We start from the raw sequence: 26,666 nt of genomic DNA, 5'->3' as shown, positions 1-26,666 counted from the left end.
ACAAACATCTTCACAAGAAACTTCCGATTTTCAAATACAACGGCACGACATGCAAACAGAGATGGGATTCATGGAGAATTTATAAACCCTCTCTAAATATCAACACCACCCTACAATGATTCATACAGGTAATAATAATACAAAATGGACAATCATTTACAGATTCCTGAAAATCACCAAAATACTCCACGAAACTGCCTAGGAGATGGTTCTCCCACGAGATAATAGAGGATATACTTTAGTTTATCAGCTGCCAATATTCTGTCATAAAAGAAAAGAGGATCTAATTAGAACGCTAGATTTAGCCATCATTTCGACAAAACATCAAGAAATTGATAAACAGTAGTATTATTCAATTCAATCCACTCACGAAAGCAGCAGCTTGTTCCATGTATAAACTATGGATTATTTCAAACAATATCTCCTTTTTAGTTCCGTTTCAACTTTCAACTATCTTGATCCAATACATATTAGCTATTGAATGATCTCAAGTACAATAATACCTTGGTTGCTGCACTTAAAATAAATTGAGCATCAAGCATGTTCTCTTCTCTATGGCATGGCATTTATGTTTAACAGTCAACTTATCTATGGTTCTCTCATACTGAAATCATTTGTAAAGTGCACAGAATTTTGTATACCAAGTTGCAATCATCTACAACAGTATTCTATGGATCTTGCGTTTACTATGAATCAAGGAAAAGGACGATCAATATAAATTTACCCCAAGGTTAACCTGCATACGTACTATGTATAACAGATTCTACAATATTAACAAAAAGTAAGATGATAATGATTTGTTTTTAAATATAAATAAGTTAGACAGCTAATAAGATATGAATGCAGAAGAAATTACCCTATCTCACTGCCTTGCTAATTCTTGACTGTCTTCAAAGACCACTTCTTCCCATGGCTATTTCTGAACTTTTGACCGACGAGATGACACAGCATTTCCTACCTGTGGAGAATTTGTATATCCTGTTCCCCCACCTTGGACATCATCCAGGTTCACGGACTTGTTCAGCGAACAAGTCAGTTTGGCATGTTCCATGTAGTTATGACGGACTTTGTTCTCAATAATACCTTCTGGGATTTTACAATTTTTATCCACAAGGCTACTGGTCTCTTCAGCATCTCCAGGAATCTCAAAGTCAGGTCCATCATCAGGTGAGTACTGTTGAGTCGAAACCATACTGGCAAAAAAATGCACAAAGATAATTTCATAAAGGGCACTTTATAATTAGTTGATTCCATCAATAAACTATAATTCTTGACCAAGAAAAAATGGAATCTATTAATAGAATGATACTAAAAGAAGGCAGGTCCATACCAGTTGTTGACAGATCCTTCTTTTGGTGTTTCAGACACATTTTTGCGTTGCCTCTTTTTCTTGTTACTCAGACTTTGCTCTGACTGCACATCAGCATGGTTATTGTTAGAAGTGTTTTTAAGTCTTTTCCTTCCAGCCAGAAGTCCTTTTTCAGAAGATGAATAAACAGACTTTTCAGTTGCATCTGATTTAGGTTCAGGTTCCAAATCCAAGCTATGTCGATCTTCTAAATTTTCAGTTGCAGGTACTTCAAGTATTATTTTGGGCTCTTCAAAAACAGATTTTTCAGGCTGTGTCTCAGTGAAAGCTTTCACTGCCCCATCATTTTCATTGCACCTCGGCCTCTCAAATGTGCCAGATGTATTGCCAACATTTTCCAACAATACTGACTCACATTTTCTGGAGTTTTGAGAATCCTTACTCTCTGATAAATTAACATTTGCACTTTCAAATTCAAGTCTTTCTCCATACTTAATCAGTTTTTCAGGAGAATGTTTAAATATCAACTCAGCACATCGTTTGATCCATGAGAAAGGGGTAGAGCTAGGAGGTGAAGCACCACCTGGCCCCTGCTTAGAATCCAAATGCAACCCATCATGGGCAGTCCCTTCATATGGATGTGAATCTAGATTAGAGTCTTTTAAAGTTTTTTCAAGATTTGGTAATTTTTTTGCAGCACCTTTTGCTCTGCCAGGCTTCAGATCTCCTTGCATCTCAGATAGGACAATATTTTCTGAGACAATTTTCAAATCCTCCAATTTTTTGAGATGCTCTATCTGAGCATCAATTTCCTCTCTATCTGCACGCAATAATTCTCTCTGTCTCTTCAGTTTCTCCCTTTGGATCTGCAGTTCTTCAATAGAGTTCCATAGCTCAGCCCACTCATTTTCCCTACGATCACGATCCATATTGATTTCTATTCTCTCAGCATCTAATCTTTTCATTTCCAATGCAACATTTTCCATTTCTTTTGCAATTTTCTCTTGTAGAAAACTGATACGCTGAAGTTCTTTGGTTTTCTCTTGCTCAAAGGCTTCCTCCTTCTCCCTCAAATAACTTTCTATTTCTTCCCGCCTCTTATCAATGCATCTATCCAACTCCTTCTTCTGCATCTCAATGTCAAGCATAAAATCTGCCCGTTCTTGGTGAATCTTGCTAAACCATTCAGAATGTTCATGCTCCATCTTACTAATGAAGGCCTCTCTCTCATGAGAAAGAGACTCAGCATCATGCTTTAATTGATCCCGCAGCACATCCTTCTCTAATTTTAGGCTATCACGTTCATCTTTAAGGAACTTCAAGACTGCTTTTCTCTCCTCAGCAACACGTTCTGCTTCTCTTTGAAGCTCTTCTCTTTTCTCATCAATCAGCTCCCACTCAGTTTCAAACTTTGCTTTTTCTGCTTTCAATTGATCAGATTCAGCTACAAGTTGCAGCTTTTCAGTCCTAATACTAACAATTTCTTCTGTAAGTTTCATCTCCAGAACCAATAACTCTTCTCTTTCAGTTTTCATAGCCGCCAATTTCTCCTCTTCTTCATGAACTCGTTTCCTCTTGTTTTCCAGTGCATCCATAGATTTATTAATGTCTAGCTTCATGTTGTTGATCTCTTCTCTCTCTTTCTGTAAATGAATCTTCTCCAAATCTGCCTCTTTTTCAGAAGCAATGAGACTTTTCTCCTTCTCCTCAAGTAACTTCAACTTCTCTTCTGTTTCTCTCTCCTTTTCCAACAGTTCTCTTGACAGAGCCTCAAGGTCTTGCTCCTTTTCCTGGAGCAGTTCCTCTCTGTGATTAAGATCAACCTCCCTCAATTCATAAGCCCGTCTTTTGTTCTCCATCCCTTCTTCCAGTAACTTGCGCTTCACTTCCAGCTCTGCTTCAAATTCAGATTTCCTCTTCTCTAGAACTGATTCATGTTCCGCATTAAGTCTTTGAATCTCATCCTGCATAGTATGTCAAGTATACAAGAGTTATAAATACTTAAAATATTATCTGTATGGTGATGTTTAAGAGTTTGTCTAAATACCACCCAAAATAGTAATACATTAAAGTAGTGATCCAGCAAACCTCCTAAGTTTTAATAGAGAAAGAAAAAATAAAAAATGTAAGGTTTGTCTACTATCCATGTATTAGAAGCATAATTGCAAATTGCAAAAAATAATAATAATAATATAATAAAATAAAATACATGCTCTTTGCTTGCAATCTTCTCCTGTAGAACAAGTAGCTCCTGCTCTTTCTTAGCAAGTAGCATTTCCCTTTGAATAACAGCCTGTAGGCATCAACATACAAACCATGTAAATAAATCTATGTAGACAAAAAAAAATAGCAGTAAAATAAAATGGTGCATGAAAGACTAATGAATATAAATAGATGCACCTCCTCTCTTGTAGAAAGGGCAGCCACTTTCAGATCCAAATTGGATTTTTCCTCATTCAGAGATACAGATTGCTTCTCAATCATTTCTTTCGAGGCCTCCAACTCTTTCTCAAGTTGATTCAACTCTTGAACCCTTCCAAAGATATAGTCTTCTCTTTGGTTTAGCAAGGTCTGACCATCAAGTAGACTTTCTTGTCCCTGCTGCAGAATCTTCTGTCCTTCGTGTACAGCTTGCCTTTCAAGGTTGATTTCCTTCTCCTTAACTTCACAACTGGCATATGTGATAATTCATATTAAAAAAATGCCTTCAGATATCCCATGACTGATAATAAACAAATTCTGTGAAATTATATCTTGGTCATTAAAGAAAAGTTGACTAAGAAGCTTAAAATCACTACAAGTTTCTAGGGCTGTCAATTGACTCCAAAAGTCTGACACTCGATTTGACATCCGACCCAACTATCCCAGATTTGGATGTTACAACTTGAATCCAATTAATAAATTGCATCAGATGCAGATTGAATTCCATCCAATCCAATTAAAATCCAAGTCCAGTTTTTTTTTTTTTGAGAAAAGGTAAAAGTATTTCATTAAACATACATATGTAAATGTATATAGTGTTCATAACTAATAAATTTAATATTTTACATTATATACATTTATAGTTTACGTATACATTAAAAGTGTTGACCAAAAAAAGTACAAATCAAAAGAAATTACTTTTTTTAACTTTTTTATTTTTTGTCATCTTAAACACAATAAGGTGGATGTGTATTAAATCCAAATCCAATCCAAGTCCAACATATTGGATTTTGGATCAGGTTCAGACTTCAGATCAACAAGATTTCATAATCAGAATGGATGCAAGTGTAGCTGTATCCAATCCAATTACAGCCCTACAAGTTTCCATATGGTGGCAATATTATTCATATTACAAACTTAATTTCCTCAGAACCATTACAGATCAAAGAAAAGTATTACAAAAATAACTTTTTTTGTTTTGTTTTTTATGAACATAATTAAATTTCAAATCCATTGCCAAAGAAGCTACAACATAGAAAATCAAATAATGAAATGAATAAGGACCACTATGATTGAAATATTCGCTTTTCATTAATGAAATCTTTTTTCAGTTGCTGATAAAAAAAGGCATGTTGAAATGGTATAAAAAATACTCTATCTCTATTAATCAGGTAAAATTGTTAGTTGCATGTTAAAACTAAAATTAGATGAACCACCCTTGGACTTGCACCCTATAAGAGAAAAAATACAAAAGAAACTCAGTAATAAAAGCATTTCAAGAAGAGTTGTGAATTCAAAATTCTAAATTAAAGCATGAACCTGGAAGCTCAGAAATGCCATTAAGAAGGTCTGCATCTTTATTTATTGGTAAAATGTTTTCCATATTTCCTACCTTTTCTTTTTCCAACAAGCAGGGACAGGTCATACATTTATTATAACCATTAGTTCCACATTAAACACCAAACATAATAACATAGAAAACAGAACAGACATGACAGGAGAAAGAGATCAACAAAATTGGAGACATGACGTACTCAGACTTGAAAGACACAAGACGCCTTCGAAGCTCATCTTCACGTGCTTCAACTTCCTGTAACTTTCTTTCTGCTGCATGGTGATAGCGTCTAGCCTCTGCTTGCAAAGATTCTGCTTCGTGCAGCTTTACTTCAGCATCAGCAAATTTCTTCTGGGCAGCTTCTACCATACTGCGTGCTTCAGCCATCTTACTCTCAGCTGCAACTTTTGTTTCAGCAGATTCCATTCGCATTTCATGTAAGGCCTTTTCAATCTATAGAAGAGTCGTGTTAAATATTAACTCAGAAATAGATTGAAAAGATATTATACATTTATACATACATTTAAGAAAAAAAGTATTTCTTTTTTAAGTAAAAGAAAAGGGAAGTAATACATGACATGCTTACATTTGCTATGCACTCTTTTTCAACTCCTAAAGCCTTTTTGAGACTTTCTTCTCGTTTCGCTGCTTCAGCTAAAGCAGATGAATGTGCCGCTTGATCTCGCTTACGCAATATTTCGAGCGACTCTGCAGTCTCCTTAATTGTTTCATACTTGGATGTCCAATCCTTTCTTTCCAATATAAGAAGGCCCATATGGTGCTGGTAGTCAAATATCTACAATGAAACAGAACATACAAGTGAGATCTAAGGAAGAATATCAAAAGACTCAGTATGGTGGCCATTCCTTTCAGTAGAGACAGCATAGTAGTCAGATACTCAGACCAATACAAAAATATCAGATTAGGAAGATTATTCTAAATCGATTAGGCCAAAGTTTTATTTTATTGATAGAAATCAAAGTTTTATTGATAGAGAGAATTGTAAATGGTACACTGATTATGCCTAATGCCCCTCCTGTCAGACTTAGGCTATCCCTAGCTACCAAACTCAATTTACATTTATTTGCTACATATTACCACATCAATTTTCAAGGGGAGTGTTTCCCCAGAACAGTTGATTCCTTTGTACTCCTTGTTTAGCCAAAACATCCAGTAAGCTATTAGCAGATTTTTTAACCCAAGTAACCATCATTCCTATTGACATCACTAGAGTCCTTACTTCTCTTATGATAGAAATGAGCATCAGATGAGCCACATGAGTCCTCATATGGTAGAAATAAATTGGGTCATGCAGGAGGATTCCCAAACAATGACCAATCTGGTTCCTTTGCTTTTCAATATTAATAAACACTTAAACAGTTGATCAACAAACTTTGAACAAGGGAGCATCATTCTTCTCCCCCACTAAAGGTGTGTTACACCCCTCCCGCAGAGGTTATCTGTGATCAAGCTCCTCCAACTGTATGAGATGTTTTATACAATAACAATGAGATAGGGTTTGCTTTTGCATCACATCAAATGTTGGATTCTAAAAAGGTGGAAACTATCTCTTTGTTTTCTGTTTTACAGTATGCAGTAGACTATCTGATCCATCCCATGTAACTAAAGAAAACTATCTGATCAAAGAAGGTAATTGATAACAATAAAAGAAAAAAATAGGAAACTCCAACCTCCAAATAATTTCAAGTGCGGGGAACAGTACATAGCAATCAACTGACCAAAAAACTAAAAACTGAAATAGAGGAAAGAATACAATCAATTTCTTGAACTCTGGACCTGGTGCCCCACCCCCAACCTCCAACCAACCCCATTCTAGAGAAGCTCTACCAAACCCCTCCCTAGCTAAGGAATCAACAAAGCCATTGACAGATCAAAGAATCCATCCAAACAAAATGTTTGGCCTAAAAGCAACCACTTTTTCCTCTCCAATAAAGTTTTTAGTATTCACTGCCCTTCCACTCTACAAGATACACACAGTTTAGCAGCTCCACAGCACTATCAATTCATTGCAGCTGGATAATAGAACTCAGACCTTTGGAGAAGAGAAAGGAGTTTCAATTTCAAATAACTGCCTCCTCTAATCACTTATCAGATCCAATTATACAAAATGTTAACAGAATTATCTCTAACATCATCACCCACACCAAAAGGCACCGGGTTGTCAATAGCACACCCATCAAAGTTGAGTTTCACAATGCCAATCAAGATTTTTTTTTGATCGGTACAATGCCGATGAAGATATTGATTCTTACTCTTTACATTCATCAATATTTTTTTATATGTTTCAACAATATTTTTTATCAATATCTTTATTTTTAACCATCCTTGCACTTCTTTCATTCCATGTAGTCCCAAGACTCAAACCTTTGTGCATCACCATAGGATTTTCCCCCCTCTTAAGCTGTGTTTGGTTTGAAAGAAAATTAGAGAGGAACAGAAAAATGAGGGAAAGTTTCAAGGGATTTCACAAAATCTGCAATTTTCCCTCAAGTTTCTATTTCTCGCTTTCTCTTATTTTCTATCAAACCAAACATATCCTTAGTGATTAGGGAAAGTACATTAGAGCCAAAGAAATTCAATATATAAATAGGAGGTTTCCAAAGGGTAGCAAAAAGAGGGAAAGGGATTCCAATCATCTGATTCTAGGTTAAAGATAAAAATAGGTGGTTAGCATTCTCACCACTAAGCAGAAGCATGCATACATGCATGAAGGGAGATGCACCAAACTTTCCATATTCATTGGAGCATCTCAACAATATTTATTACCTTCTTCAAAGAAGCCTCCAGGCAAAATGCATTAACCTTTTTGTCAAATGATGCCAAAGATCAGAGGCCCTTGAAGATGATGTTTCCTTCTTCAAAGCAGCCTCCCAATACCCCCTTCCCAACCAATGCCCTTTGGATTGGACCTGCAACTTTGAAGGTGAAATAACATCTGGAGTGTCTAATGGCCAGGCCCTACTTAAGTACTTGATTTGTTTACAAGTGAGCATACCCATATACACACAAAAGGGGGAAGATGCTATGTGTTGCTTTAAGGATTAAATGGTGGTTGTGCTATAGAGTGCTTGAAAGGAAAGAAACGCAAAAATCCTTGAAAAAGGAAGTAGAAGTGTAGAGAACTTAATACATCTTTGCTTAATAAAAGTGACACGGTGAAAATTAAGGATTTTAGAGATGCTAAATACGATTCTATAATATGAGGATAGCATGTGCTAGCCAGCTTCTCCCCCTACAAAATGGTCAGACCTATAGCATGGGCAGCAGGGAGGATGATAGGAATCGATCAGCACCCTTGAAGACTTATTCTAGAAAGAAGAAGGCCTTACAACAGGTCCTGATATGGCATAGTGATGGTACTTGGGATTTTGACTGAATTGAACACCAAGGGTATTTTTGTCATTTTATAATTTTTCTGTAGGGTCCAATAATAGGGTTTGATTGTCTAGTTATAGTTTGTTTATATTTAAAATTTCAGAGGCATTGCATAACTAGGACTAGAGTTATTGAGTCTTCTTTGAATTGAAATAGGATATGACAGCTTAGTTTGAGTCCTAGGATTATTGAGTCTAACAGTTTGACTCCTAGGATTATTACGAGTTTAGAGTCTATAAATATGTATGGACGTTTTACACAAAGGGAATGAAGCTTATGGAGTTTTCTTCAGCTTATGCTAGCTATGGTGAGTGATTCCCATGCCCTAGAGTGATTCTAGGCATCCTGTGAGTGATTCCAGGTATTTTCTCTCTTCTTTCTATCCCTATTTTCTCTCTTATTCCTTAAAGAAGACATTACAGCCATCAACATCCATAAAATTCTGATCAAGAATACCATTCAACATTCTCTAAGGACTAGAACTGAGCTGGTCCTACATCAGAGGACCTCAACAAGGACACATAAAGTTGAATTTTGATGGCTGTTTCCACAGGAACCCAGGTTAATCTGGACTGGGGAGAGTATACAGATATGACAATGGAACATATTGGCAAGAAGCTAAGGTACGTATCATTCATCAAAAAAAAGAAAAGAAAAGAAGCTAATCTACACAGGACCAGCAGAGTTTGGGAACTCACTTAGAGCTGAACTGTTAGCCCTCCTTAATGGACTGAGACTTGCAAAAAAAAAAAAAAACAGAAACAAAGAGCAGAGAGTTGTGGAAGGAGATTGTCAAGTGGTGATAATGATAAATCTCTTAATCCTCTGGTTCAGAATCTGCTACAGAGAGCTATACAGTAACGGGACATAAACGCAAGAGAAGAGTAGAGAGAGAAGAGGAGGGAGAGAATTAGGGTAAACTTCCCATACTCATATCTCCCTCAACAGCTTATTTATTCTCTTCCTTACATTCAGTTTCTCGAGCCTGCGGGAGCATGTGCTCTGTAACTAACTGCTGGGTGACGTGGCTTTCCTGGTGTAGACATACTTGATGGGAGGTTTGTAGACTTCGACTTCAGCTGGCTGTGCTGGGCTTGCATCCTGGGCTTGCGTCCTGGGCCTGCCTTGCTTGAATCTGGGTTCATAACATGAATGCTGGCTTTAATCAAAGGCTAAAGGACCTTAGAGTCTAAGAAATCAAATAAGAGAAGTGATGGCAATATCCAATATCTACCAATCTGAACTACTTGTTCAGTTGGATACCCAGGTCTGCCAACAGCTTAGCCAGAATGGTGGTGATTGGTGAACAAGAATGGGGTACACTGGGGCCAGGGGCATCAGTTGTAACCTAAGCTAGTAGGCCTTTGACACTGTCAACTTATGGCTGTATTGACCATGAGTCACTTTGAGCGTAGGGCATTTGTATCCCCCCCCCCCAATTCTTGAAATAAAATTAATTGTGAACTATCAAAAACAATTCATTAGGCCCAACCTGGCCCAGGGGTGGACTGAGTAGGGACAAACGTCAGGGATGAGCCAGCTGACCTATGTTCATACCCCCATTAAAACATGGCCCAGGCACAGCCTAGGACAGTCCATGATCACCCCTTGCCCCCCCCCCCCAACCCATTGCTTGTCTTATACATCAACTTTGAGCAGTGCCAAGTATACAAATTTCGTTTTACTGTTGTACCAGTCAATCATAATGGCATCTTACAGTTACAAAACAGATCTGGAACATAATGTGGGTGACCCATGTAGACTGAGTGACTGACAGAATATTCCAAATTTCCATATCTGTCCCATGCGATGTCACTTATATGAGATTTGAAAAAATTAGCCTGTACCCTAAAGAAACTCTAAAATATGAAAACAAAGACCATATACTGGAACTGATTTTTCAAACCCTAGCTTTCATTCAACAGTCAGTAAGATGGCCAGCAATGAATTATTTTTGTTGTTAACTTCCAGCCATAAATTGCTTCAGAAGAGTTACGTTGACTGCAATAATAAAAGTTAAAAGTTTGTCAGGTATGATGTGTCATGTGTGCTCTAGGGACTCTGTCTTGTTTCAAGAAGATGTGGGGTTGGAAACTCTCCTCTTAAGCATAGTTGTCAAGGTAATTCCTAAGCAGGTGCCAAGGTGACGCCTAGGCGAGAAGGCACCCTTGGAGGCTTGCCTTACCTAATCGCCAAGCAGTTTTGAACAACGTGTTATAAAATACTTTTATATTCTTAATTTTTTGTAATTATAATTATAAAATAGACATTATTAAACTAAAATATTCATTTTGTGTGTTTATATACTAATTTCTTTTTATTACTTTCTTATTTATTATGGTTTAATCAACACAAGCATTGCTAAATGCCGTATTGAACCCTCAAAGACTTCAAAACCTGAACCAATAAGTAAGGAAGAACTTAAAATGTTGTCTAATCAACACATTTTCTTCTTCCACCTTTTCTTTTCTTCTTTCCCATAACAAAAATATGGGTTCAGCCCCTATATTTTTTGAATTTTCTTTTCTTTCTTCATATCCTTCTCATGAATATGTTGGAATATGTTGATTTTCTATACTTCAACATGAAGTTCATACTTTTCTTATGAAAATTATGGATATTTATTAAAGAAATATGTTTATGGAACCTAGGGAACTACCCTAGGATATATGTTTTTTACTTAAAAAAATCCATTGCCTTGGCAATGCCTAGGCGATTAGGCAACAAGGCGCCCCACTGTCACCTAGCCTAGCATTGGCGCCTTGAAAACTACACTCTTAAGGACCTCTTTCCTGCTTTGTATTCCATCTCTTTGTATGAAAATAAGCCCATCTAAAGATTCCTCACACCCCCCTTGCTTTCTATGGGTTTTAATTGGAACTTTGGCTTTCTGAGGGATTTGAGAGAAGGTAAAGCAGTTGCAGACCTTTTACATCTCCTTGAGAAAGTGTGTCTGGACCCCTCTAAATCTGATAGGAGTGTTTGGACTCCCCATCCTAAGAGTCTCTTCTTGTGTACCTCTTTCTTCAACTTTTTTTGCTCTTCTTTTCATCCTTAGATTTTCCCTTCCTCTGAAATTTGGTGCAGGATTGTCCCCCCAAAATTAATGCTTTTTGTCAAAAAGTTTTTTTATGGGAAGATTAATACTATGTATGATCTACAGAAAAAGAAGAGATTCTCTTTGTATATCACCAAAACTGGTGTATTCTTTGCAAATCCAATGGTGAGAGTTGTTACAAACTAATTTGCTGCCCATTTGTTGCAGGCATTTGAGAAAGGTTTTTTTCTTTGTTTAAGTATAAAAGTTACTTGCCTTTGGAGGTGAATAGTTTGTTTGATCCAACTAGATTTTTGTGGACTAGAATAAGAGGAAGAGTCTTGTGGAGACATACAAGGACAGCATTAACATGGACTATGTGGGAAGAAAGGAAAGCTAGGTTCTTTCTTGAGAAGGAAGGGACTGAAGCAACGTTGAAGGAGTGTATAATGACTAGGGAGATAAACTGGGTTAAAGTAGAATGATGGCTATTTTATAACATTTCTTTTTTTACGATATATGGAGGAATTGGGGTGAAGTGTCAAAAAGCTCCTCAAAAAGGAAACAGGAACTTTCCAGATAATCACCTCCTAACAAAGATTCCATCAAACTTAATTTTGACAAGCAGAAAGGCAATTTGGGTCCTTCTAGGATAGAGGGTGTATTTGGAGATGAGGAAGGTAACGTTGTGGCTTTATTCTCGGGACCAATGGATGTGGGGGACTCTATAAGGGTCGAATTCCAAGTTGTAATTCAAGGGGTGCAGATAGCAAAAGATTTGAAAATGTACAAATCGTTTATTGAGGGGGACTCTAAGCTGGTAGTAGGATGGATAAAGAATCCAAACTCTGTAGTATGGGTTTATAGAGATGGAATTAAGAAGTTTAAATCATTAACCAGAAGCATGACATTGAGAATTCAATGGGTTAGAAGATCAATTAATAGGATGGCTGATTCTTTAGCCAAGCAAGGGATTAAGATTAATAGGGATCATTTACATTGAACTTGATTGTAATTTATATTCTATGATTATATTTATGTGAGAGGCTGCATCTCGCTCCTCTCCTTGGGTAGCTTGTAATGCTTGTACATATTTTTTTGATAGTTTATAACGCTTGTACATATTGATGTTTTCTAATAAAAGTTAAAGTCACTTATCAAATTAATAATAAAAACAACAACAATAAAGTTAAAAGTTTTAAAAGACCTATTCTCGTTAGTGAATAGCCATGACAAAGACCCACAGCTTCTAGTTGACTGTTACATAGTACAGAATTATCCAAGTTTACATGTTCCCTGGATACAAGTTTCCTTTCCTATTCCCCCAGCTAGACCATTGGTTAGGATGTTGGGTGGCCTTGGCTCTCATTTACAATGTTTTATACATCACAATAACTAAAATCAACATTACCTTAAAACATGACTAACAAAAACCTTGGCAACTTGAGTGGCATAAAAGGGTGAGTTAACATAGTGAATCAAGCACCTCATCTGACCAGGAAAGCTAAAAAGAAGACAGCTAACCAAATATGTAAAAGACCATTTTTATTCATTGGCCAATCAAGCAACTTAGCAATATGTAAAAGAAATTTGACACAAGTGGTGATAAAAAAAAAAAAAAAAAAAAAAAAAAAAAAAAAAACAAAGGAAATTTGACATAAGCAGAGAAGAATTATCTTAGATGAGATAAACCAGCTAACCCAACAAAAGAAACTCCTGATCCCCCAAGGCAGGCCCCTGATACAACTATGCACTATTAAGTCCTCTAGGAAGAGAATGTGCTAGAGTTAGAATTCATCTTCCCTATTAACCCCCATGATACAACTCTTCCCTATTAACAACTCAGTGATTATTAGGTGTTGCGGAAGAGAAGGATACCCTATCCCACCATTGTACTCTTATCACTAAAATATAAGTGAAAGCGGGATTTAATTGGTCCTATTGTTTGGTACAAATCCCTGCATTTAGTCAACCTACATTCATATGAATAGATAGTGATGTACATATCAAGACTGATGGAATATATTGTTCCTTTTCACGGTTCCAGACCAAATCAAAGAATAGGTTTAACAGTTCGTGAAGATGCATCTTAATAAGGGTTTTCAAGTCATAAATGTTGTCCCAAATCAGCCGATTTTCCATTAATGCAACCGAAGAAAGAATACTGGTGCAAGTCCAGGCAAAACCAAGTAGAAGAAACGGTCGAATGCTTGCATGAATAGGAGAAAAGACAATGAAAATCAAGGAAACATGTATAATATGTGACAAACCTCGGCTTCGAGCTTCGCAATATAAGCAATGAGAGCCGCTTTGTCCCTCCGTTTGATTGACTCTTCATCGAAACCAGCTTCACGAAGGCGCCTCCATATGGTTTCGTCGCCGAGGGGACTTCCGTTGTTTCGCTGAACAGGAGTCGAAGCTTCTAAAACCCTAGAAGCAGGCGATCCAGCTTTACTAGAACTTAAAGTGATCCCCAGTCGCTCTTGCTGGGGACTCACCATCTCTTCGATTAAAAGAAACCCTAGAACAGTTTCTTTGATCTCTTGTTCTGCCTTTCTTCTTCCTCGTTCTTCTTTTCTGTTATTGAGCTATTGATCTCGTTCTGGCCTGGCAACTCACGGTCGCTCAGTTCCTGGTAAGTGCGTTGTTGAGTGGAAATGTGGCTTTTACCTTGTAAAAAGACAGGACCGAGTTGGCAACTCCGCCAATGAAATATGAATGGGAAAATGGAATCGTGTTCCACTTTATACTTTCCCGAAAGGAGAACCAAACCGGGAGCTCTGTACAAGTAAAGTTTTTTGTGATGTGTGTGATCTTTGAAAGGAACAAAAAAGAAAATTAGTATTTGAAAGAGAGAGAGGGAGAAAAACTTAGTAGCGCTGCTCCCTGCTGATTCCAAAATCCAAATGAATCTCGATCTGTGAAATGAGTCTCGATCTTGCAAGGCTGATTACAGTTGTTGCGTTATGATCCGTCAGATTTCTGTTAATATTCCAATCGGACATTAGCTGAAAGCCACTTAAATTCAACTACCACATTAAATCAAAAGCCAACACTGGGACTATGTGGCGGTGATATTTCTGGTTCTCGTTCCTTTACCATGACTATTAACACGAGTTCGGATTTGCTGATCACAACATCATAGGAATGGGCCACACACCACACACCAAATGACACGTAGAATCCTGTACTTTGTGCCTAGTGCCCGGTACTTGAATTTTCAAAACATGTAAATCTAGTACGTGTTAACCAGCTATTAAGTGATATTTGAAAATACACAAATATCTTTAAAATGTCATTTAATTCTCTTGATCAATCATTAAAACATTGATAGAAAATTTGAAAAATCACAATTTTTTTTTTTATCAACCATTCAAACATTGATAAAAAATGAACATTCCCAAATTTTTTCCTTTTCTATTCAATAAAGCTAGGGTCATGTCTTAATGGGTATTCAAGAAGAGGCAATAATTTGATTATTATTCATCTTTTATCAATGTTTAGATGGTTGATAAAGAGAATTAGATGACACTTAAAGGGCAGTTGTGTCATTTCAAATGCCACTTAATGGCAAGTTAACTGTGAGTACTAGATTGACAATTTCGAAAGTTTGGGTATTGAATTGTCATATTCTAAAGTTCAGGAACTAAAGTGGCACTAGGCCTAAATTATAGGGTACTAATTTAGAAATTTCCCTTATTATCACTAATAAACAATGGGGTTTTTATTGTTCAATCCACCTCAACAAATCTTAGCTCCATCGTACAATTGAGGTAGGTGCCGGAATTGATGCCAATACATGGATGGGTATTTGAAAATTTGAGTTGTTGTAGGTCTGCAATGAAATTTAGAATTCTGAGGTGGAGTGCAGTATAGTTTTTACATAAACATGAAAATGAATGATATTGCATCTGTCAATTTCAAATAACATAATAATAATTTTAATATTCTTATGAGAAATTCTCAATAACTATGCTTAAATCTTATATTTCATTTTATTTTCATAAAATACTTTATATCTATCATATTTATTTTTTATTTAATATAAAATATATAATATTAGAAATATACACAAATATAATCCACGGCCTGATGATTGGATCAAAAGGGTTAATGTTCAACTGACCAAGTTGAAGGGTTATTAACATGCCAGCAATCCCTCGTGAATAGGTCAAAATTGATGATATAAACACCCTATATAAGATGCAACTTGGGTGAGTTTGGGTCGAGCAATTATTGAATCAAGGTTCTAAATATTGATACATACCTATGTCTGATGTATCGACGGTCTATAACGTTGGGCACCTTATTTTTAGTTTTTTTTTTCAAACCTGTTCAAGGAGCCAATGTAAAGCATATCTACCCCTTGAAATAGATCAAACCCCAAAATAATGTTTCTAGTAGCACATTGGTGACCCACCAAAACAATACAATACATATTGACTAATACGGGTTTGATCTTTCATTGAAATTTCAATGGACCCAATCCAATAACCCAGACATGCAATGTAAAATTTTCAAATCAAGTTACCTAGATATGCCCATATATATCAATTTTGCAAGAGTTCTAATTGGGGCACATTCAATTTTGATAAAGAGGGCACATCTATTATAGGATAGTAAGTGATACCCCTATGAGGACAGATAAATAGATAAATACTTAGGTGGTGTTTTATAAATCTAAAATCTGAAATTTGAAAAGTTTAAAAGATATTGAAAGGGTCTGAAACCTAAAAAGAGACAGTTGTTTTTGGATTTTTTAGAGGCTCTAAATAAAGAAGGTTGTTTGTATTGGATCAAACCTTTAGCATATAAAAATCACTGATTTTATTATTTTACCCCTAAATTAGACTATTCAGTTGCAGCGATAAGAGAAGAAGAAGAAATGATAGAGAGAAGGTTGGAACTTGCCACCGCTAGTTCGTTGGAGGAGTTGCAGCAACGACGAGAGAAGAAGAAGAAGAAATGATAGATAGACAGATAGATAGAAGGCCTGAACTCGTTGCTGCTAGTTTGTCAGAGGAGTTGCAATGGCGAGAGAAGAAGAATAAAGGAGAGAGAGAGAGAGAGAGGAGGTCAGAACTTGGCGCCGCTAGTTCGTCAGAGGAGTTGTAGTGGTGAGAGAAGAAGAAGAAGAAGAAGAAGAAACAAGAGAGATAGAGGAAGTGAGAGAGGGAGAGAAGGAGAGAGGCGAGAGAAAGGGATAGATAGAAGGCCAGGATTCGTTGTTGTTAGTTTGTCGGAGAAGTTGCAACGGCGAGAGAAGAAGAAGAAAGGAGAAAGAGAGAGAGAGAGAGAGAGAGAGAGAGAGGAGGTCGGAACTCGCCGCCGCTAGTTTGTTGGAGGAGTTGTAGCGGCAAGAATTGTAGTGGTGAGAGAAGAAGAAGAAGAAAGGAAAGAGATAGAGAAAGGAAGAGAGGGAGAGAAGGAGAGAGGCAAGAGTTCAAGGGTATTTTGGACTTTTGGCCAGGTCTGAAACGCATCTGAATGCATTTCAGCACTTGACCCATGTCTTATTATTTCATATCTGATAATGATTTTTAGACCCAAATTCAAATACACTTTCAAACACCTCTGACATCTGAAAAGCAACATTTTCAAACTTTCAAATGTTTGAAAAGTGTTATCAAATGCCACCTTAATCTTGCAAGATAATCAATGTCTTAATTCATTGATTAGATTTAAATGCTAAAATATATAACCAGTTGTCGTTTATAAATATTGACATCCCATGATATGTTGCCACAAAGAGGGTTTATTTTGTGGTTCATTTTTGGAACCATTATATATAAACATGGACTTTGTGGTCTATGCAAACATATGATTTCACTATTCACTTTTTATTGCACGGACATTATCAAGTATCAACATTACGAAGGGAGCCGTATTAATGGTTGATCCACATCATGTAACTGACATATCATGCTTACATGAGCAAAATTATGTTATTTGCTTGATAAAGCTATAAAAAGTTGAATTAAATTTGCTGATTCTAGAACCATGATGGCATATGAACATACAAAACACTAATTACATTCATCAACTAGATGAAACACAAATAAACACCCTCTAAATTATGAGGTTGATATAATTTATAAAAAAACGGACAAGAAAAGCAAAAGAGATAATAAAGAAAGTCAGTGAAACATCGTATTCAATTCCAGAATAGCGAGGCCAAGTTGTTGGTTAGGAATTAAAAAAAGTCCATAGTGGGGGTTAAAAGACTAGGCCCCACTACTATAAACATGAAAACCTTTGATTTGAAACATGCTTCTCCCTTTATTTTTTCCAAGGAGGGAGGGGGGGACCATTATCCATTTGGGCCTTACTAAATACTATAGTATACTTTGACCTAATCCCAATCAATAGAGGTCATTTAGTAGTACAACAGAGGTGTAAATCGAGTACCTGATTCGAAGATTTTACACTTGAATGTTGGGTTTTTGGGTTCGGTTCATATAAAATTTAACAAAATTCTGATTCAATTCACCCAAATTATATCCAGATTTAAACGGGAGGTGCAATTTTTTCAGGTTAAGGTTGGGATTTTTGTCAAAATTCTAATGGGCCCAATTCGAAGCCTGAGCCTGGAGCAGTGTAACTCGGCCAATCTGACTTGCATCCCTATTTTTAAACATATTGTTGAATTTGTCTTTTTATGTACATTTTTTTCTAGGGTTTAAAAAACGAAAAAAAGAAAAAGCCCATGCACTTGCACGGCTCTTACATATTGATGTAACCGTTTTCGGCCACGTACCAATGTTTTGTGATGTAAATTTTTTTGGCAAAGTACCTCGTTATTCGACCCGGTGGTGGCGTGCCTTAGTGACGAGCTACTTGGTGGCGAACTCCCTGGGGGAGAACTGCTTGGTGACTAACTGCTTGGTGGCGAACTGCCTTGGTGGCGAACTGCCTGGTGGCGAACTGCCTAGGGGTGAACTGCCTAGGGGCAAACTGCCTTGGTGGCGAACTGCCTGGGGGCGAACTGCCTTGGTAGCGAACTGCCTGGTGGCGAACTCCCTGGTGGCGAACTGCCTGGGGGCGAACTGCCTTGGTGACGAACTGCCTGGGGGCGAACTGCCTTGGTGACGAACTACCTGGGGGCGAACTGCCTGGTGGCGAACTCCCTGGTGGCGAACTGCCTGGGGGCGAACTGCCTTGGTGACGAACTGCCTGGGGGCGAACTGCCTTGGTGACGAACTACCTGGGGGCGAACTGCCTGGTGGCGAACTCCCTGGTGGCGAACTGCCTGGGGGCGAACTGCCTTGGTGGCGAACTGCCTGGGGGCGAACTGCCTTGGTGACGAACTACTTGGGGGCGAACTGCCTGGTGGCGAACTCCCTGGTGGCGAACTGCCTGGGGGCGAACTGCCTTGGTGGCGAATTGCCTGGGGGCGAACTGCCTTGGTGACGAACTACCTGGGGGCGAACTGCCTGGTGGCGAACTCCCTGGTGGTGAACTGCCTTGGTGGCGAACTGCCTGGGGGTGAACTGCTTGGGGGCGAACTGCCTGGTGGCGAACTCCCTGGGGACGAACTGCCTGGGGGCGAACTGCCTGGTGAACTCCCTACTAGGCGACCGATGCCTTAGAGAATGTTGGAGCTCCCTGGTGCGGCGCAATCCGACTGCCCTCAGCATGAGGTGGTCTTCTTTCCTTTGTAGGCTGCGGGAGATGAGGGACCTGCGAGAACTTCATCTTTTCCTCCTCTTTGTAGGTGGCGGGAGCTGAGAGACCTGCGAGAACTCTATCTTTTCCTCCTCTTTGTAGGTGGCGGGAGCTGAGAGACCTGCGAGAACTCCATCTTTTCCTCCTCTTTGTAGGTGGCGAGAGCTAGGGGACCTCCGAGAACTCCATCTCTTCCTCCTCCTTGTAGGCGGCGGGAGCTGAGGGACTTCCGAGAACTGCATCTTTTCCTCCTTTTCGTAGGCGACGGGAGCTGAAGGACCTGCGAGAACTGAATCAGAGGTCCCGGGGGTATTTTCCCGGTGGGGGGCTCTCCAATGCTTAAGTTAGCACTCTTATTGTAGAGAGCTTTGAAGATAATATGAGAGAGCTAGAGAGCAGGGTTACTTCCCTTTCTTTTCCATCCCCTTCCCCTTTGGGGGGTGAGGTCTTTATATACCGGAGTCCTCGCGGGTTAGGTGGGTGAAAAGCCTCCAAACGGTAAGACTCGTCGCATCCTGTCAGAACCGGGGTACGGTGGTGAACTCCTCGAGGTCGTCAGGCTGGCGCTTGTGTCAGGTGGCCAGGTCGGCGCCTGGGCCGGGTTGTCAGAGGGGTGCCTGCGTCAGTCAGCGGGTCAGTGTCTAGGTCAGGTCGTCAAGCTGGCGCCTTGGCCGGATCATGCGCTAGGCTGGTCCAAGTCGGCCAGGTCGCGCAGGCCGCGTGCGCGCCGTGCGCAGTTCGCGTGTGCCGCGCGCAGGTCGCACAGGCGCGCGTCAGGCCGCGCGCAGGTCGCGCCAGGCCGGCCAGACTAGTGCTCGGGTGGGTCACCAACTTCGTAAGTTTGTTAGCTGGGTGTTTTCCTAGTTGTCACGAGGTGCCACATGTCACAATTTTGGGTTCAGTTCATATAAAATTTAACAAAATTCCGATTCAATTCACCCAAATTATATCCATATTTAAACGGGAGGTGCAATTTTTTCAGGTTAAGGTTGGGATTTTTGTCAAAATTCTAATGGGCCCAACTCGAAGCCTGAGCCTGGAGCAGTGTAACTCGGGCCAATCTGACTTGCATCCCTATTTTTAAACATATTGTTGAATTTGTCTTTTTATGTACATTTTTTTTCTAGGGTTTAAAAAACGAAAAAAAAAAGAAAAAGCCCATGCACTTGCACGGCTCTTACATATGAAACATGAATGAATTTATCCATAAACCATGGGGTTATGATCATTTGGCTATGTAAGCTAGTCTCAACAAACAACAACTATAACAACAACAAAAAGAAAAAGAGGGGGAAAACCATAACGAAATGAAGCATGGACTTGGCCATGAACCGATGATATCCTAAACCAACATTAGTAAAGAATGCAGTTGTTTAAAATTTGTCAAAAACAAAATAGCCAATTAGTAGCAATTTTAAATTCAAACCCAGTTTTGTTAAAAAAAGATTTAAAAATGGAATTATTTTTGTCTCCAGAGCTTTATCAAGGTTCAACTGTATGGGTCAAATGGATGAACATGCGACATCATAAATTGTATAATAAATAATTAATTAATTAATAAAAATTTAAAATTTAAAAAATCTGAACATGTTTATAATATTATATATTCAACATGCTGAACAAAATTAAGCGTAATAAACATTGCCATCGGCGATAAAATGATTAAAGTAAAGAAAAAAAATGAAGAAAATAAATTTAATCATAAAAATCCATGACTTGTTGACTGACTATGGTTTAGGGATGAATCAAGCTTAAAAACATGACCAGGTTGCAAGCGAACCAGTTTGAAAGACAGCTTCAATCATCACAAGTTGAAAACATTGTTTATTTAGGGTGAATGAGCAAAGAACATATTACTATAATCATGGAGCTATGACCAATACAAAGTACTAAAAATCCATTTCAAAACTGAGTGAGGTTTAATAACCTCAATTGAGATTCATCAATCAACAAACGTTCATTATCATCATGATGGTTGGCTACATGAATTATGTTTCAACTTTGTTTGTTTAGTGTCTGAAATTTTTAAGCATCTGAATAATTTCCTATTGCTTCAACCCATGCCCTTTTTCGTTTTGCCCCTAATCCTTTAGGCCGCTTAAACTTGCACCATACAAGTGCTATAGATGGTCTCCTTTGCATCAAACAATAGTTATTAATTGATTAAAAACAATTCATTTTCCCACTAATTGTTTCCATAATTAGAGAATGACTCCTAGTACTTTTCTTTTTTTTTAAGTCTAATGACACACACACACACAAAAAAAAAGATTACATCTACTCCAATGAAATTAGGAACCAATGACTAAGTCATGGAGCAGCCTTGCCTAAGAGCAAAGTGGGCAAGCCCATGGGCATCCCTATGTTAAATAGTGTATGTATATATACATTTATTATAAATGAATAAAAGTACATTATTGTTTCATATTGATATTGATATGTTTCTGTGAAATTACCCCTTAAACTGGATAGTTATGAAACTCGTATTAGTTTAGAATGTTTCCAGTTGTTGGGTAGACTTAGGGAGTTTATCCTGTTAAGGCTGACATTAATGCGCTACCAAAGAAGTTGGGACAACTTGTATTAGCTTTTAGGGATAGACCCAAAAGAACATGCAATGTGTGTTTGGATTTAGCATTGAACCTGAACAATTTTCCAGGTATGCCCTGGACCTTGAAAATTGATGGGCAAAACTGGAAAGTTACACATAACTCATAGACTTCATTATGGTATTACACTCGGTGCTGGATTGTGTCATGTTTGATATGTCAATTAGTGAAATCCATTGATGGTCAAAACTTAGATATGTTGGAGTAGTCTAAGAATTCATCTGAGTGAGTGATCATAGTGATAGGACCGATCCCTTTGTCGGGCAAAGTGAATGATAGGACTTACACTCTTTCTGATGGAAACATAAATTGTCGGTAATAGATTTCAATTGTTTTTGAAATTTGGTTTGCAAAATATATTTATATGATATATATATTTATATATCAATATTTTATGAAAAATATTTGCAAAAAGCTTTAATTCTCGGGATTTATCCGGGCTGAGAATGTGACACTGTACCATGCAGCCAGGGGAGAGGTCATTCCTTGTCAAGTAGTGTTGTGATTATTATGGGGCGAGAGGTCAAGTGTAAAAAACTATTATAAGGTTGATTACTTGATGGACTTTATCTTACTTAAGTCCATTATCATTGGGTCTTCATATAATGGTTGAATTCAATGACCATTTAAGTGTAAATATTATGCCCATATTGAGCCCATAGTGATGTGCTCAGGGGTTTATTGCGTTTAACAATGAATTCGGCCAAACCATTTCACAGAGCTTGGGTCGAACCCATGTGGATTTATGTGAAGTCATTGTGGGGTCATATGCCATACAAATTAGGCCTAAGTTGGCCATGTAACATCTTGGGTTATGAACCTTTGAAGCAAATGGGCCTAAGGCCCATAATTAATAAGATTAAGTAAGTTATGGCTTTGGAAATGGGTATAGAGCACCCATCATCTTAAGAGGATAAGGCTTATCTCTTAATAGAGTCCAGATCCAAATTAGATTCGAAAAATTTCCTATTTTGATTAGGAGAAGTGCTCCATAAAGAAATAAAAGAAGAAGATGATGAACTGGACTAGAACATCTCTCTTTTTTGTTCTCTCTTTTTCTCCTTTGTCTTCCAAAAACCCTATCACGACCTAGGCTTTCAAGGACCGATAGATATCAGTTTTTTTTTTTTTTTTCTGATTTTTGCAAGAAAAATTTAGAGGAATTTCAGGCTCATCTTCCCTAGTTTGATCTAAGCATTTGAGTTGCAGTTTTGTTGAAAGTTGCATTGCTGAATCAACTTTACCTATACATGTGCCATCTTTAGTGGAGTCTAGTTTTAGGACTGATTTGATCATGAACTTTTACCTTGGGATCTGCATTTGTGGTATCTATATCATGTATATATTCCTCTCTTTGTTTGGTTTCAAATTTAGTACGATTCAATGCAAGATTAATCCTAAAAAATGTAATTTTTCAAAACATACGGAATTTGATTCTCAAAAGGAATAGGAAATTTTTAAAAATTCATCAAACCATCTAGCATAATTTGGCCATCCGTATGATGGATCCTAACCCTTCCAACATACTATTACCAACAAGAGATGTAAATTGAGCTCTAATGAGAGAAATGAAGAGATAAACCTTTTGAAGTGAGAGAATTGTCAAGGAGGATTTGATCCGAAAGAAAGAGAATCAATGATATGTTTGACATCCCCCTCAAGAATAACATAATCCATATCCATAGATTGGGCTACAACTAAAGCCTCAAGTCCGGCCCTAATTAGCTTTAGATTCCCTAGGGGATGAACAAAATACAATTAGAGTTCTTCAAATGATGAAATATCCAGCATGATTCTGAATGATAGTGCCAACAACGGTCTTCAATTGAATCAGCACTGTACCATGTACAGGGCTATCATAATAAGGTCCAATTGACAGTCTAACATGCAAGACCAAAGGGGGGAGTTTGAATTTTTCTGTTGTAATTTCCAAAAAGAAATCACTGTTAAGATACTTTGCTTGAAGAATTTTGACCGAATGAGCATCTTCATGTTCAAGGAATCTCCATGTCAGCTTTAATAGCAGAGTTTTATTCATAATGGAATGATCTTTTTCCATTGTTTTAAAGAAATAGTTCCAAAGGCTTCTTATTTTAAGACCTCCCCCACCAGAAATCTCGATCGGCGAACAACATTCAAATCCTTAGTGATGGATGAGGGGATACGAAAAGCGGCCATATGATGATACATACAATGGCAAGGCCAAAAGAGTGGACTTGAAGTAGAGTATTGCGACTAGCATGAGAAAGAGTTGCTGAATTCCGTCTCTTTAGGTTCAATTTCGCTTTGTCAACGAGGAATTTTCCATGGTGACCATATACTTCTGTTGTTAGCATTGAGAAGTGGGCTGCTAAGATAAGTATCGTGTTTTCTCATTTCTTGCACCCACCCCAGGTGCATCCATAATAACACTTTAGTTTCTGTTAAAATACACTCAATGAAAAAGATACAAGCCTTCTCAAACTCAATTACTTGGCCATACCAAGTGCAAAACTTTTGAAGAGTTGACTTGCAGTTGTAAAACTTAATTAATCTCCGTCGCACTAAAGAGATGAAGATCATCTGCAAACATCAAATGATTTAAAACAATACCCTGGTTTCCTATTTTGATACCCCTAAGAAGCCCTTCATCAACATCTTTGGATTAAAGGGCATCCTTGCGGTAACTCTCTATTGGGGGTGAAAGGTTTATTCGGAGTCCCGTTAATAAGAACTCTCATGGAGTAAGAAGCATAAAGTAGCTCAACTAGAGATCAATTTTAAGCATAAAGTAGCTCGGACCTTTTATGCAATTATTCATATATTGAATCATTTCACAGGCAATCACCATGTAATCAAGGATGTAAATGCATTTTGATAAGGGGAAATAAACCTTTGTGAAAGAGGTTTCAATCTCCCACTCCCAGCTATGATTTTGGCAATTAACTTGTAAGTGATGTTTGAAAGACCAAACGGCCTAAAACCGGACGCACACTCCACTTAATTGATGAAATGGGAGAAGGATTCTCAAATAAATTGGAAATGAAACTAGTGAATTCGATCCCCAACATAGTTCACCTATCATGATAAAACAATGCATGTAGACCATCCGGACGGAGCCATGTTGAACGAGGTGTGTTTAACTTCTAACAAGTCCGGAGGCTTGGTTAATGCAGAATTCTCATCATCAGTAATAGTGGGACGTAAAAGTTGATCATCAAAATCAGCAAGAGGGCAATAAAATAAAGCAAAACACACCTAGACCTCTGTTTCCAGAACAATTCTTCACGGTCTTAACAAGCCTCAAGTTCCTTTTGAAGAAAATTGCCTTCACTAAAGGAACCCCTTCCAAAGTTTCAGTTACAAGAAACTCCAATTTTTCTTTAATTTCCTTGATCTGATATTTGAAATGCAACTTCGAGTGGTACCATTTACTCTACACTTGTCAATGAAACCACCATTGCTTGATGGAATCAACTCCGATCATGTTGGGCGTAGTTTCGCCTTCCAAGTTTGATGTAAGGCTTAAAGTATCAATACATATACGTATCATGCCAATGGCTTATCAATACGCCTCTCCAGGGGTTGTATTGGGTCAAACACTGGTTCAGAGGGTAGTACGGGCCTTAAATCGATCCCTCTGAACCGATTTCAGAAAAAAATAAATAAAACTTTAAAAAATTACCGATACAGGCCAATATGTATCGATACTTTGAACCTTGGTTTGGTGTGCCAAATTCTTCCGTTGCCTCACCACCAGAGTTTGCGTGGTCTGTTTCAGAGGAGGAGGAGAACAAAGAAGATCATCACCACCATTAATTGGTTCGATAGGAGCTTGATGATCTGACTGGGTAGACGCTGCTCCTTTTTGAACCTCAGGGGCCCGTTTTTCCATTATAATATGGCCACAGAGCAATGCTTGTAATTTTGTCTTAATACTTGACTCGGTGCACTCCTCAATGGAGATCTGAAGTTTATGCTTCACTTTGCAATTAGATATATATTTCATGGTGGATCCTTGTGCAGAACACATAGTATCTAGGCAATCTCTCATAAAGCATAGGAACCTGAATGGTTTTACCACTCTTTTCTTTTAGCTTATAAGGGACTCGCCTACCTAGGCATGTGCTTCAGTGATGTCAATAGAAACTTGAGCACAGGCATATTTACCCCATTTACGTGAAGGTTTAAAGGGTTTACCCAACTTTGAAGGAATACGTTTCACTGCATTAGCATTCAAATACTCCACTGGTAAACCCCATATTTGAATCCCAAAATCTGCATGATCGTAGACATAATCACTTGGGCATTTATCAGCTTCACCTTTATGCAAAACCACAAGATCATCATAAAAAATCCAGGGCCCATGATCCACCACTTGGTCCTTTTCAAAGCTACTGAGAAAATTTGCCCTGAACATGTTTGTTGCAAAATCCAAGATTGCATTATTCTCCAGCTTCGAAGCTTAGAGATCATTTCTTTCAACCCGATAAGACGTTGAAGATTAAGGAATGCCTCCAAGATTCATTTGGCAGAGCATCGTTCTCTCATGCTTCCACAATATTTTTACCTTTCGACAGGAGTATATGTGATGGATCTCGTAAAATATCGTCCTCCACCATGAGTGATAAAATAGAAAACTCCACTACCAGGAAGAAACGAATGAAAGGGTAAAAAGGAATGGACGGGAGTGAGGCGTGAAAAGGAAGAAGACAGATCTAGAGAAGCAAGTAACAGAGGAATAAGAGAATAATAAAAAAAAAAAAACCTGCACAATATGGATCTTAATTTAATTGATTTGTTACTTAATTTAATGGATTAAATCAAATTATACTTCAAAATAATAATCCACTTCATGGATCTTACATTATAATGTTTTGGAGAATTAAGCTTTATTTTGAGGGTAGGAGTAAT

The 26,666-nt window shown here is 38.0% G+C and overlaps 1 protein-coding gene across 1 annotated transcript in view; it reads right to left on the bottom strand.

Moving 5' to 3' along the window:
- Nucleotides 1–14,686, bottom strand: part of LINC4 (crowded nuclei-like protein) — a 14,749-nt gene extending 63 nt beyond the window's left edge. The window contains exons 1-9 of the mRNA XM_088950183.1: nucleotides 14,370–14,686; nucleotides 13,770–14,279; nucleotides 5,653–5,862; nucleotides 5,266–5,519; nucleotides 3,710–3,980; nucleotides 3,519–3,602; nucleotides 1,331–3,273; nucleotides 857–1,193; nucleotides 1–261 (exon numbers count right to left, since the gene is read on the bottom strand). The exon at nucleotides 1–261 is cut by the window's left edge and continues 63 nt beyond it. Coding sequence (XP_088806309.1) covers nucleotides 914–1,193; nucleotides 1,331–3,273; nucleotides 3,519–3,602; nucleotides 3,710–3,980; nucleotides 5,266–5,519; nucleotides 5,653–5,862; nucleotides 13,770–14,000 — 3,273 coding nt within the window. The 5' untranslated portion in view covers nucleotides 14,001–14,279; nucleotides 14,370–14,686 and the 3' untranslated portion in view covers nucleotides 1–261; nucleotides 857–913. The remainder of the gene's footprint in view (nucleotides 262–856; nucleotides 1,194–1,330; nucleotides 3,274–3,518; nucleotides 3,603–3,709; nucleotides 3,981–5,265; nucleotides 5,520–5,652; nucleotides 5,863–13,769; nucleotides 14,280–14,369) is intronic.
- Between the last annotated feature and the right edge of the window lie 11,980 nt (nucleotides 14,687–26,666).

This window comes from Nelumbo lutea, chromosome 6 (assembly GCF_056320005.1).
Source record: "Nelumbo lutea isolate HS-2025 chromosome 6, American lotus-T2T, whole genome shotgun sequence".
NCBI classification, from domain to species: Eukaryota; Viridiplantae; Streptophyta; class Magnoliopsida; order Proteales; family Nelumbonaceae; genus Nelumbo; species Nelumbo lutea.
Note: the sequence above shows the minus strand (reverse complement) of the source record. Positions and strands in the feature narration are given on the sequence as shown.